The 12,959-nt window shown below is 54.7% G+C and overlaps 5 protein-coding genes across 5 annotated transcripts; 2 read left to right on the top strand and 3 right to left on the bottom strand.

Annotated features, from left to right (window-relative positions):
• Positions 1–219: 219 nt before the first annotated feature.
• On the bottom strand, positions 220–2,022 carry CCM_04944 (MFS transporter, putative; the record flags this gene model as incomplete). Its single annotated transcript, XM_006670090.1, has 2 exons — positions 220–1,573; positions 1,634–2,022. 2 exons carry the CDS (start codon positions 2,020–2,022, stop codon positions 220–222), a joined length of 1,743 nt encoding a protein of 580 aa, XP_006670153.1.
• An 833-nt stretch (positions 2,023–2,855) lies between these two features.
• CCM_04943 (tetraspanin Tsp3) lies at positions 2,856–3,859 on the top strand (the record flags this gene model as incomplete). The annotated part of the gene is made up of 4 exons (XM_006670089.1): positions 2,856–2,951; positions 3,005–3,033; positions 3,084–3,576; positions 3,632–3,859. 4 exons carry the CDS (start codon positions 2,856–2,858, stop codon positions 3,857–3,859), a joined length of 846 nt encoding a protein of 281 aa, XP_006670152.1.
• Positions 3,860–4,085: 226 nt separating this feature from the next.
• Positions 4,086–5,986, bottom strand: CCM_04942 (sugar transporter; the record flags this gene model as incomplete). Its single annotated transcript, XM_006670088.1, has 6 exons — positions 4,086–4,432; positions 4,486–4,569; positions 4,624–4,896; positions 4,959–5,343; positions 5,403–5,824; positions 5,890–5,986. The coding sequence occupies 6 exons, from the start codon at positions 5,984–5,986 to the stop codon at positions 4,086–4,088; spliced, it is 1,608 nt and encodes a 535-aa protein (XP_006670151.1).
• A 2,349-nt stretch (positions 5,987–8,335) lies between these two features.
• On the top strand, positions 8,336–10,290 carry CCM_04941 (Fungal transcriptional regulatory protein; the record flags this gene model as incomplete). Its single annotated transcript, XM_006670087.1, has 2 exons — positions 8,336–9,811; positions 9,865–10,290. The coding sequence occupies 2 exons, from the start codon at positions 8,336–8,338 to the stop codon at positions 10,288–10,290; spliced, it is 1,902 nt and encodes a 633-aa protein (XP_006670150.1).
• A 97-nt stretch (positions 10,291–10,387) lies between these two features.
• Positions 10,388–11,754, bottom strand: CCM_04940 (peptidase C45 acyl-coenzyme A:6-aminopenicillanic acid acyl-transferase; the record flags this gene model as incomplete). The annotated part of the gene is made up of 2 exons (XM_006670086.1): positions 10,388–11,546; positions 11,603–11,754. 2 exons carry the CDS (start codon positions 11,752–11,754, stop codon positions 10,388–10,390), a joined length of 1,311 nt encoding a protein of 436 aa, XP_006670149.1.
• Positions 11,755–12,959: the final 1,205 nt, after the last annotated feature.

Raw genomic sequence — 12,959 nt, 5'->3', positions numbered from 1 at the left:
TTTAAAACTGGCAACTGGGACAAGAAAAGTATTTGGCAAAACTAAAGACAAAACTCGCTCATAATCATAAACTACGCCTCGGTGACGCAGGCTGCTCACAATCCAAATTCAAATCGCTCCGTTAACCAGACATTCTAATAGTGCCATCTCGTCGTCACATCTTGGGGTGCCAGGTTTTGAACTGGGTCCCTTGCACGCAATTACGTACTACTATGCTTATTAGACGCGAGCAAAGGCTCGCGCAGCGTCCACCCACAAGCTCGCAATGAGCAGCACCGCATTGAAGCCAGCCATCATGTAAAACGGCGCGCCAGTATCCACCCGGTCAAACAGGAAGCCGCCGAGCTTCGTCAGCAGCAAGATGGCGGCGCCACCGCAGAGCGAGTATACACCTGCAATGGAGCCCTTGAGGCGCACGCGCGAGCCTGCGGCTTCGTCAGCCGCGATACGAATCCGATACCCGTCGTGGTCACCCGTCTCATCCTCGTCGGGGGCCAGCGACGGGACCGCCTCGTCACGCAACGAGGTGCGCTGCATGTCGACCGCAAGCACGCCCTGGCCGAGAATGCCGAGGCTGCAGACGATGCTGCCGATTTGGCTGATGCCCATCAGGGTGACGACGAGGAACACGGCCGGTGTGCCACCACGACCGTCAACATTCTTCATCTCGGGGCTTTGTAGCTGCGGGAAGGTGAGGTAGCCGACAATGCCGAGTATGGTCGCCGTCATGACAGGGTAGTTGACGCGGCTCTTGCGGCTCGCGACGTAGCCAAAGACAGGGGCGCAGAGGAGACCCATCAACTGCGCGACGCCGGTGAGAATGGACGAGAGGATATAGGCAGAGCGGCATTCCTTTTTGAGCTCTGGCGAGGGGTCGTGCGGCGACCCTGTGCAGTAGCCGTTGCTGATGAAGTAAGTGTTGACATAGAGGGGAATGAAGAGTGAAATGGCAACTGTGGAGGCGCGAGCGACGAACCCGCCAATGTAGCCCAGGCTAATCCTGGAGTCGGTCAAGGCCAAAAGCACAGAATCTTTGAGCAGACTGATGTAGGGAACCACCTTCTGCTCGTGTTGGTCGGAGTCGTGCTGCAACTGTGTCTGGTACCAGCTCCTGCGACCGAGGAGCACGCGCCAACCCTTGCCGTCTTCACCATGCAGGTTGCGCAGGCCGAGAAATACAAAGACAGCCACCAAAAGAGACACAGCGGACACGACACGGAAGCTGTACGATACGGCCTGTCCAGGGGTGACGCCGTCAATGCCGCCGAAGCGGACGGGCAGCGGTAGGAACAGGACCAGAGCCAGTAAAGCGCCGCAGCCAGTGAACAAGCCCACAAAGCCAGCCAATACTGATGGCTTCCTCGCTTCCGTGGGCTCCTCGGGCGCAGGCTCATCGCGTTCGCGAGATATGCTGCGCGAGTACCGCTCTGGTGTAATGGTGGCCTCGGATTCTACCGAGAAGACGGCGCTGTGCCGTGAATTGCGCCCGAGCCTCGGCAGAGACGGCTTACTATCCTTGGCGGCGCCGGCATCACTGGTCAGTGAGGGCAGAATCGCCGTCACCATGGTGGCGCTAGAGAGGAATGGTTAACTAGTTCAAGGTATGGGCAAGCAAGGGCTCATCATGACGTACGAGGCCGAGGCGCCGACGGCAAAGAGGATGCGCGCGAGCAGCAGCTGCGGATATACATTTTTGGCCTGCACAAAAAGCGCAAGCGCGGCGGCGATAATGCTGTACCCAATGACGGCGACCCAGCGAACCCCGAGCCGATCCGACACGAGGCCCCAGGCCGGGCAGGCGACGAGGGCGACGAGCTCGTCGGCGAAGCCGAGGGTGCCGACAATGTTGCCGACGCCGTGCTTGGTGCCAAGGAGGTCGGTGACGACGAAGGAGATGGAGCTGTTGAGGAAGACGAGAAAGGAGATGCTGAAGAGGCAGATACCAAGCAAGTATGTCGCGGCCTGCAGTGACGTGGTGGAGGGTGAAAAGGGCAGCCAGCGCGACAAGAACGACGGCGCCATGATGGGCGGGCGTTTGTTGACAGAAGAGTGAAGCAATATCGCCCGGGGGGGGATTCTTGAGCTGGATTGGATACGCAATGAGAGGGGAAATGGAGTGGGATTTTCACATGGCGAGTTTATTCTTGTCTCATCAACAATGTCAGGCCAGAGCCCGAGCAGGCGCGGACGTAGCATCGCGTTCCGAGCCACCACTTGGCTGCCCCTTACATAATCCATACCACAACTGCCAACCAATAATAACAACAATAATAGCCTCGGATTGACCGCGAATGATATTAGTAGGTAGTCTATAGCGCAGTCCGTGTTTTCTTTTTTTTCTTTTCTATAGCTAATTAGTGATTTTGTTCATCTTACCAATACAGCCATGTATGCATTGGTACCCGCAGTTGACCTGCAAAATAATTGAGAAATAGAAATAGGCGACTGTTAAAGTGAGAAAAGTGGTCCTACTGTATAGCACCTTGTATTACAGTTTTACAATCAATTTGATCGGGCCAAATCTAGCCGAGATGGAAGAGCAAATGCAGCTTGAGCCGCGTTTCAAAGGGGAATCGCTCTCCTACCCGTCACTGGCAACTCCAAGCAAGCTCAGTACTAAGCACAACGTGGCTTCCAATCGCCAGTACCCAAGGGCGCTGGCCGCAAAAAAAAAAAGAAATGTTAGCCGAAACAGCACCTATTTCCAGCGTCTAGGTTAGTTGGTGGTTGTGCGAGTGAGTGAATCAATACAACAGGTCTGTTCGAGAACTACTAGGACCATCGACAAGAGTAAATCATATCATCGGCGGCCCCCGTCACGTGTTGCAAGGCCGTTTGCTACCCCGCCTCCTAGAATGAAGCCGCTCGTGCAACAATCACCATCGCATACAACAAACAACACGACCGGAACCATCTTGAATATGCTGAGATTATTCCCCATTTACTTTTTGGTACAAATTATCTACAAAACCGCACTTTTGCTCCACACTAATTCTGTTTCTAGCTGATGCTTCTGCTCATTGGCGTGGCCATGTATGCGCCACCCCCCACGCCATCGCCATAACTGTTCTAACCACCAACAGATACCAACATGTGGCCGCCGCCAACCTATCGCTGCCGCTATTCCCGGGGCTCACCCTCACCACCATCCTCCTGCTCGTCTTGGCTATTGCCAGCACTGTCATCTCCGCTCGTCTTGCCAAAGCGGCCCGCCCGTACCAAACGCTCGGTCGCGGCCTGCCCCTTGCGCAGGCCGTCATGACCATTGTCCTGGCCACGCTCTTCTTCTCCAACATTCCGCCCTCTGATGCCCGAGACTGCTTGCTGTCCACCATCTGGCAGCGCCTGTTTAGCCGGCACGACGCCGAGTCGCTCCGCCGCATCCAGGATGCGTACCAGTGCTGCGGCTACAACACGGTCCGCGACCGCGCCTGGCCCTTTCCGAATCACCAAACGGCCCGCACGTGTGAGGAAATGTACGGCCGAACTCTGGCTTGTGTTCGGCCGCTGCGGGCGGCCTTGGGGCAAGCGTCCGGCATCGGGTTTGGAATCGTGTTGATGAGTGCCCTTGTTCAGGTATGTGACTGCAGAGCCCTCGCACAAAATTCGACTAACACGCAGCGATGACTAGATTGCATACATGCTGCTGGAAGATTATCAATCTTCTTCAACTAGCGCACCAGCCCCATCAAACCTCATTGGCTATGGGGATGCGACAAGGGCCCCGTTGCTGCCCCGCGCCTACCATGATACTGACAATGTCTCCGAAGAAGATCCTGCTGAGGCTCGCGAAGCTCACCCAGCTCAGGTGGCCACTCGAGAAGAAACGGGCGATACAGGTGGCAGCCCTTGGCGCTAGCAATGAAGCGTCCATTGCCCGCGAGCCTACGAGATCATGCGGCAAAGATCATCCAGAACCAATGTGAAGTGAATAGCCAGGCACTTGGAGGGTACCTACAGCCAGTTCTGAGAACACAGACTTGATTCATTATTTCACAACCTTCCACCAGGGACAACTCAATACTATCCCTGCATATATTCCCTGGCCACTGAACATCCACCCTTATGCCAACTCTGCGGGGCCGTTACTCCTCAATTCGTCTCTCAACATCTTCCTTTTTGTCAACATAAATGGGCCTGCTTTGCGTTCTCTCCGCCAAGACGTCTTCCACACTACGTCGCTGCACCAATGACTGCCAGACTGTAGAAGCAGTACTAGTGCTGAAGAGTCTGTCCATGTCCTCCAAAGTGCGACCCTTGGTCTCCGGGATGAAGAATAGAGCCCAGAAGCCCATAACGACCATGAGAGCTCCGAATAGCAAGTAAGTACCGTATCCCAGCGAAGTGATCATGTATGGAGTTGTGCGAGAGACGAGGAAGCTCCAGAACCATTGATCCGCTGTCGTGATGGCTGTGCAGAGCATACGAATATCTGTTTTCAATTGGTTAGAATTTGCTTCGAGTCCCGATGGAAGAAATGCTGACCAATTGGGAAGATCTCGGAACAGTACACCCAGGTGATGCCTTGCCAGGTCGCGCAATAGATCAATCCGTAAAGATAGACACAAACTAGAAAAGTCAGTTTTATCGGACACGACATTATCATAGGCGGAATGATCTTACCCATAGCTAAATATCCCCAGCCATTGCGGTCAACGTTGCCAGAAGCCGCATTGCCAGCAGGATCAGCCTTCATGACATATCCGCCGATATACCACATGGGAAGTGATCCTATAAATGCGCCCCAGATGAGACCGTTCCTACGTCCAACTTTTTCCACAAGCCAGACCGAAAAGATGATCATTCCGAGGGTCTTGGCGATGCCATAGAACCCAGTGGCAAACAGTTTGGTCTCGGTGCCCTGAATACCAAGAGTTTCAAAGATGCGAGGAGAGTCTGTACGAGAGAGGTTAGCAAAGAATACAGCATGCCCCGTGCCCCATGGTCAGGTAACTAACAGTATGTAATAATGTTGACACCAGTCATATTCTGGCAGGCCATCAAGAGTAAACCGATGCCAATTCGGTTACGTACTCCACGCTCCAGCAGGCGCTTGAGACTTTCTCGAAAGGTCATGCGGTTGGCGGTGCGCTCCTCAATCTGCTGGCGGATTTCAGACAGCTCGTCGCGAATATACCCAGAGTCTGCCCCGAGACCACGAATATGGACAAGGACCTTCTCGGCTTGCTCCCAGCGATCTTTGCGCGCGAGCCACCGCGGAGACTCTGGGCAGAACAGCATACCAATGCAGAGCAAGGCGCCGGGCACGAGCTGCAATCCAAGAGGCAGGATCCATTGCGCGTCATTTGTGTGGGAGATTGTCCGGTTGGACGCGTAGTTGATCTGGAGGCTTGTCAGGTACGCGGAAAGCAAGCATTCTCAGCTGCACGCGGGCGACTTACCCAGAAGCCCAGCATACCACCGCCCTGGGAGGCAATCTCGAATATACCAATAAGCCGTCCGCGAATAGACGGGGGCGAAACTTCGGCAATATATACGGGCACGATGAGCGAAGCAGCACCGATACCCAAGCCAGCAATAGCACGACCAGTGATCAACACAGTGAGCATACCATGAGAAGCGGTCATCAGGGAACCTCCGATGACGAATACAGCGGCCGCGAGAAAGACGGCCCTTTTGCGGCCATACTTTTCAGCGAGAGGAAATGTAAGCAAAGAGCCAAAGAAGCAGCCAGCTTGAAAGGTGGACACGATGTTTCCCTGCAGAGTGTCTCGGTCATGGCCCGTCTTGTCGAGAAGGCCAAAGTCGCGTCTGAACGAGTCCAAGGCCATTGTGCCTCCAATGACAGAGGTGTCGTATCCCACTTTACATGTCTGTCAGTACACGAAACTGGTTTGTTTTAACAGCGGTGGGCCCAAGTTAGCGTACTGGCAATGGCAGACATGGAGGCAACAGTGGCAATGAGGTGAATCCGCCAGTTGCGGACCTCGTCGGGATCGTTGGTCCCATCAGCATGGAGACCCATCCTGAAAGTGGTGAATCAAATAAAGACGTGGCTCTGAGAGAATAAGGCAAAGCAATTTGCGTGCGCCTGTGGCCGTGGGAAGAAGAAGATGTTGGGAAACTCGGGCTCTTCTTATATCAACCCTGGACTTGGCAGCGTTGCGCGGCATGCTCAAGAACCGCGGCGGATGGTGGCCGAAGCTGATTGAAGCTTACCACGATAGAGCCCGTTGGCGCTGTCAATCTTTTTTTCTAAGAGTTGCTTTTCAAGTTGCTGCATTGGGAAGGACATGGCAGCCAGCGAGCCTGGGCAGACCAGACAAGCAACAGATCACACGCCACGGCCCACAGGACAAGGCAGCACTGCCCCGATTAGCGTCAACAGCAGCCACTTGGTTAGTGAGAGAAAGGGTTGTCAAAGGGTCGCTTAGAGGAATATCATTGCACTTAGACGGCCATATGTATGACGGCCCATCTGCGGGAGAATTGGTATTGTGAACAGCAGAGAGGCCGCCAGCTCCTCCCCCGTGGGGTAGGTTGTCGATCGGCCATTTTGGCTGCACTGCCACCCCCGCCAAATCACTGACTAAATTGATGAGCTTAATTCGCTAGTAATTCTCTAGATAGTTACTACTTTCGCTAGCGATGTGTTTGCGGGGCAGGTTTTCCTCCGAAAACACGAGGTACAGACGCTTTGCTGAATTGAACCGCAGCTTTTCTTGCGCGCTGAGCTGTGGGCAAAAGCTCATTATTTCCATAATTGCATAAAGAGGACCAAACACTTGATTTTGTCTGGCGTGAAGCCGCACGTGAAACGCAGAGTACTGAGGACCGCCATTCTCAGTCTCTCTTGCATGCGACGAACACGCAAGAATGAAAAGTATGTGCCCATCTTCCCAGTTGCAGGAATTCGCTCAACAATAATTGCCCAGCGCGCCACCAGTGCGCCACGGGATGTTGCGAGTCCTGAGCAGACTGCCGGGGTGCGTAGCCGACGGGCCTGGACTGTGCCAAGAAGCCAGCTACAAACAAGTATGGTACGGAGCAGACCGCAAGAGTAGGCATGACTACAAGCTCGCATCGTCACTTCTTCTCTGTACTACTTCCCACGGCATACGAATTGCTTGCTCTGTCATTGAACCGCGATACTCACGAGGCTGTCACTACCTCATGAAGACAGCGTGTAGCCATGTTTGGAGTGAGGCGCAATGACCTTGGCAACATGTCTGTAAACAAGCCGTTTCGTATGAGAGATTTTGGGTTTAAATATCTCATAACATCTTCGTGGTCAGGTCTTGTTCGGGGGCTGTGCACTTGACGATTCTTGTGATCCCTTGAGGCCAAGAGCGTCTCCTAGAGATTGAAGGCGACATCACATATCAGGAAACGACGATAACCCTGGACGAATGTTTGGTGAGAATGCGTCGCATAACCTTCAAAGAGAAGCAGACTAGTATAAGTGGAATATCGAAGTGAGCACTGCAAAAGAAAAGCAGCTCCGAATGTACGTTTCTCTGTGATCGCCGTAGGGTAGCTTCGAGCCTGGCTAATGACCACAATGACCCGGCTTCCAGGACTTCTTTCGGCCACGAGGATTGTTGCCTAATTATCTATAGTCCCAGTAGAATAAAGTGATGTTATCCACGCCGGCGAAAATACTATGATATGTGACGATGTCGGTTGCGTCTCTCCACCTCAGCAATATTGGGAAGAATGACACGTGCAGGTGCAAGGCAAGAGTGACGGAGGGGAAAAAAGATTGTCAGGAATATCAACTTGTAGTAGCGGAAACTGAACATTTTTCGAACCATGCTGGAATGCTTTTATTGCGGTCTATTTGCTTTTCAGAACACGACGCGAGCACACCTTGAAACACTCGCTTCCCGAACACCTCTACACTGCCTGGTATTGACACTCGCAGCGTTGCCGGCATGATCTGACTCCTACTGGTAGCAAATTTGGGATGTTTGACTTTATCTGATTGAGGAGCTGATGATAGTTAGACAGGTTCTGAGAATAGCGCTTCCAGGAGGTCTCGGACGAGGCCAGTCGCGCGGAACCGACAACCACAGCCAGAGAGCAAGGAAAGGCGGAACTTTGTTCCAGGATAATAGGCAACTACAATTGCAATTGCTACCGAAACGGACAAGCCATCATTAAATATTTTCAATTACGGATACAGACCAGGCGTTTACCCGCAAATCGGCGTCCCTCTCCATCCCACTTACCCTGGGTACGCTAGCCATCACCCCGGCTCTGCCTGCAAACAGACCATTCGCACCGTATTTGTATGAACTAAACGTTGCTCTCATAGCATCAACGGTTGGACTTTTCATTTCATCATCTCGAACCAGTCTTGCCAAGATCAATAATGCCCAAATCGTCGTCCAACACGACCCCTTCCCGTCCCCCGCGATCCAGCCGTTCCGTGGCGGGCTGTCTCACCTGTCGACGCCGCAAGGTCAAGTGCACCTCGCAGGTCACGCCGTGCGAGCCCTGTCGCCGCCTCAAACTGTCGTGCGATTCGTCGTTTCATCAGAATTTCAAGACGTGGTCGTCCAGACATGCCAGAGTCGATGGTCGGGCTGGCTACGAAGAAGCAGGGCTGAGCGGTCAGGTCGACGAGGCTGGCAATGGCCAGAGCCGTCGCACGAGGCTATACTCGGCCGCGATCCCTCCTCGACACGAACCATCGACAGTGGCGCAGGAGCTTGCCAACGAATCTGCGCAAGGGGGTGCATCGAACCGCGATGCGATGCCAGAGAATGCGTCTCCAGATGGTCCTTTGGGTCTGTTAGATTTCATCTTCTCGGACCTGGCCGACGAGATGGCTCCGGTTGATTTCAGCACGCCTGGAAACCTCGATGCCTATTTCAGCGCCGACTGGAATGTGCCGCGACCTCTTATCGTAGGCTCACACGATCTAGAAAATGGAAATCCCTGTCATGGTACAGTGGTTCACAGCGCTACCATCAGCGCACCAGCAACTGCTTCCTGTGTCGCCGCGCCTTTGGATCCGACGACTAGCCAAGCATTATCCCGTGTGCCCGAGTTTCTGTCTACGAAGCAATCCATCTACACTTGCTTCCACTACCTGGTCCATTCCGCCCAGGCCATCCCCAACTCGCCGCTCTGTCATGCCATCCTCGGCTGGGTCTACGCTTACCTCACCCAGCTGAGTGCCGGGTCGACGTCGTCTCGCGATGAGCACTACTCCGCTGCTTCGGAGGGCCTTCGAGTGTTGGTGGCGGAACTCATGGCACCACTCCCCCAAGCGATATGGAGACGGGCAAGCACGTCGGAGCAGCTGTCGTCCTACCTCTCTACCACCTTCTTCGTTTGCCAGCATGACCTCATGACAGAAAACTTTACTTCCTTTCTCACTCGCATTGGCGAAGCAAAGTCGGTCTTTCAGCACCATTGGGCTGATGGCACGCTTCCTGGGCCGGTAGAGTCCCGCATTGTCATTTGGCTCGCTTTCCTCGAGCTGCGCTTCTTCTTCCTCGGCGGCGAGGCGTATGCGCGTGCAGAAGACCCCAAGGATTTTATGACTCTACTGGACGAGGCCAAGGCACTCCCGATGTTGCGTCGGGCGCGCACGCAAAAGTCGGTGCTGAGCGAAATGTTTCCCCACAACTTGCCGCAGGAAGAAGATGAGGAAGACTTGCGCAAGGACCGGTGCCGTGTTCAGTTCGACGAGTTCATGTGCCATCTTGCCAAAATGAGGAGGTTTGCCGCCTGGAACATGATGCAAGGGCAACATCCGAACCCAGATTCTGCGCTGCTAAAGGAGCTGCGAGAGGCAAAGGTGGAAGCGTTGCATGCGAATCTGCGACGGCTGCAGGCGGTATGACTCTAATCGTTTGGAAGTTTCTTTGAAATCATGCTGACCGCATCCAGGAGTGTGAACTGGCCATGCCGTCCAGCAAGGTCCTGCCTCCTTCCAGCTGCCACACCGTGGACAGCATCACATTCCACACCCTTACCGTCCGTGCTCTCCGATCGTGCACCGTCATCATGTTCGAACGCGTGACCGATACGGGCTCTCGTACAGACGCCGAGAGCCAGGAAGCTGTCGCCGATATTGTGCGGATCGCGAGACTTCTCCGTCAGACCAAATATCTACGCTCCCCACGCTCGACGATCTGGCCGCTTCCGCTATACATTGCCGGTATTGAGACGACTGATGGCATCTATCAGGACTGGATTCTCGACTACATCAAGGAGCTTGGTTCGTGGGGCGCACACATGCAAGTAGCTGCCGACGCATTGCAGCGCATCATTTCACAGCAGGAAAAGACTGGCTTCCGAGCATCGCTAACATGAGATATGATGGATTTATAAAAGTTTCGAAGTCTAGTTGTCGGAGATTCTATTTCTACTCAATCCTGTCCATCTCCTCTCTTGCGCTGCAGTGCCTTTTCTATGGGGTCTCAGGGCGGTTGATATCTTGGGCAGCAGCAAGCTTTCCAGATTTTGTTCCGAGCCCTTGGAACGACAACGGGCCGCTCAGATGAAACGTCTGAAAGCTGCCCTGGCAGGGAGGGCCCTTGCAGACCGTGATGCTTCGTTGGGTCAGGTTGTACGTGACCGAGGCGACCGTCGCCGAGGAGGTGCGGAAGGGATAGCCCGGAAGATGACCGATGACGGCGTCGGGCGATCGATCCGGGTGGCAGCAGAGCGATTCAGGGAAGCTGAGATGGTCGGAAAACGCCCGTTGCAACTGTTCCACCGTGACCAGCCCGTTCTTGTACGGCCGGATATTCTGCTCCAGGCGCTGTCGGCGAAACCAGCTACTGCCGCCCGGGTAACGGCATTTCGTGTCGGAGCGCGCCAGAAACGCCGGGTCGGTGAAGTGGTTGGAGTGGATAAGATAATGGTCATCGAGGCTGCTGTACACCTTGTACTCTCTGGTCGGCGTAATCTCAAAGCACATGCCGAACCCATCGGCCGTCGCGACGGTGAGGTTGTTGGACACGTGCCGCGGAAAGTTGTAAATGGCCGTCGTGGCCTCTGCCAAATGCGCCGACTCGAGCACCATGCGGCGCAGCAGGGAGATGGGCAGGACGGGGATGGGGTCCGCGGCGCTCGGGCAGTAGTCCTCGGCGGACATGAGCGAGTTGGCCGTGACGCCCAGGCCGAGCAAGCTGATACCGGAGCGGCCCAGCTGGCCGGCCTCTGTGACGAGGAAGAGGGAAGGTTTGGCTTCGGAGGGATCCGGGTGGATCTCGAGGTAGATGATGGCGTCGCTGAGCCAGAGACGGGCCGACATGTCCCAGTTTTGGGCATTGAGCACGTCGCCGCTGGCGGTGGCCTCTGGGAAGAAGATGGCACTTGTGCACTCGTTGGTCATGTCGTCTGTTTCTAGGCGAGCGTGGTGCCCATTGGTACTCTTAACAACAGGATTCGACGCTTCCTCTTGATTCAGTCGAGCAAGGTCATAGCGCGCGTTCAGCAGCACAACGTCTTGCAGAGAAACGTGGGCTCCGTCTGCAATGCCTCGCATCTCCTCGAGTCCAGCCGAATAATGGGCCTTGATGTTTGGAATGTAGATGTCCTCGATGATTTTCTCCATAGTCTCTCTTGCATCGCAGTCAGTAGGTTGTTTCGCCATGCATCTTTTTGTAGGACGACTCACAACTTGGCCAGCTTGCCCGGGGTCTTGTAGTAGGCGACATTGTCGCGGACCTTTTGCCCGGCCTGTTGCCCGTGGGCTAGGCCACGCTCGTAGGGCAGTCCACTTGCAATGACATGTTGATAGTAAGGACTTGGGTTCTTTGCAGCCGTCATACTGAGGACAAATCTGCATGAGCTGTCCGACGGCGGTAACTTTGAGTAACTTGACCAAATGGTAGGAAGCTTGTACGGACCTATCAAGAGGAGCGTCCGAGAGCCGCTTCAAATAGCATTGTCTCGACAGCCTTGGGACTAACTACTGCATCCCTTACGGAAGCATTGGCGACGAGGGCCGGTTGGTGAAATTTCCAGTCATACCCCCGCCAATGGCCGACCCGACCAGCCACTTGGAAGACAGCTCCGGCTATGAACATGCCACAAACCCATTACAGAAGTGGGATCTCTAAACGAGGCACCGGCAACAAGACTGAATCAAGCCATAAAGTGATGGAGATGGAGAAGGGGTGGATATCCGCCGCTGACTTGTCGTCAATAAAGCCCGAATAGGCAACTTTGGCGATGAATGGGGTTCCACCCCCACGCTGTACCCCAAGCCCGAACTGCGGAGAGATCTGGGGTACAGCGTCAGTATGATTGTATATATCGAGGGATAGAAAAGTATAAAGTCTCGAGACAAGCTGGAGAAATTGGACCATAACAGTTGTTGCTTTTTCCGCTTCTCTATTGCTACAAGCCTCAACATGGCGAACAAGGTCGAAAATACTGAGCACCACGAAGAAGGCCTTGCAAAAGGCTTTGACTACTCGGACAAGAATCAAGATGACGCCAGCCGCTTCATTGGACAGCTTGGCGGCATCACCGAGTACTCTGCCCAAGAGGCCAACCGTGTCCGGTGGAAGCTGGACCTCATCCTGCTGCCCATGGTAACCCCCCCTCCCCCCCGCCACCCCAACAAACACAACTCACTTTTGCTAGATGACCATGACCTATCTGCTGTCCTTTATGGACAAGGTAGCGCTCAGCCAAGCCTCCATCTTTGGAATACTAGAAGACGACGTCAGTTGCCCCCTTTCCATGCCTTCCTCGCCCGCCAAACTCACAGACACAGCACCTGCGCGGCACCGACTACAGCTGGGCCAGCGCCATCTTCTACTTTGGCTACCTGGCGGCGCAGTACCCGTGCGCGGTGCTGATGCAGAAGCTGCCCATCGGGCGGTACTTTGGCGTCATGATTGTGGGCTGGGGCGTCGCCACGACGGCGCAGGCGGGCGCGCGCTCGTTCGCCGCGCTCGCGGGCTGCCGCTTCCTGCTCGGCGCGTGCGAGACGTGCATCAGCCCCGTGCTGACCATCCTGGTCG

The sequence above is a fragment of the Cordyceps militaris genome (genome assembly GCF_000225605.1).
Source record: "Cordyceps militaris CM01 unplaced genomic scaffold CCM_S00003, whole genome shotgun sequence".
Taxonomy (NCBI): Eukaryota; Fungi; Ascomycota; class Sordariomycetes; order Hypocreales; family Cordycipitaceae; genus Cordyceps; species Cordyceps militaris.
This window is presented reverse-complemented; position numbering and strand designations above follow the sequence as displayed.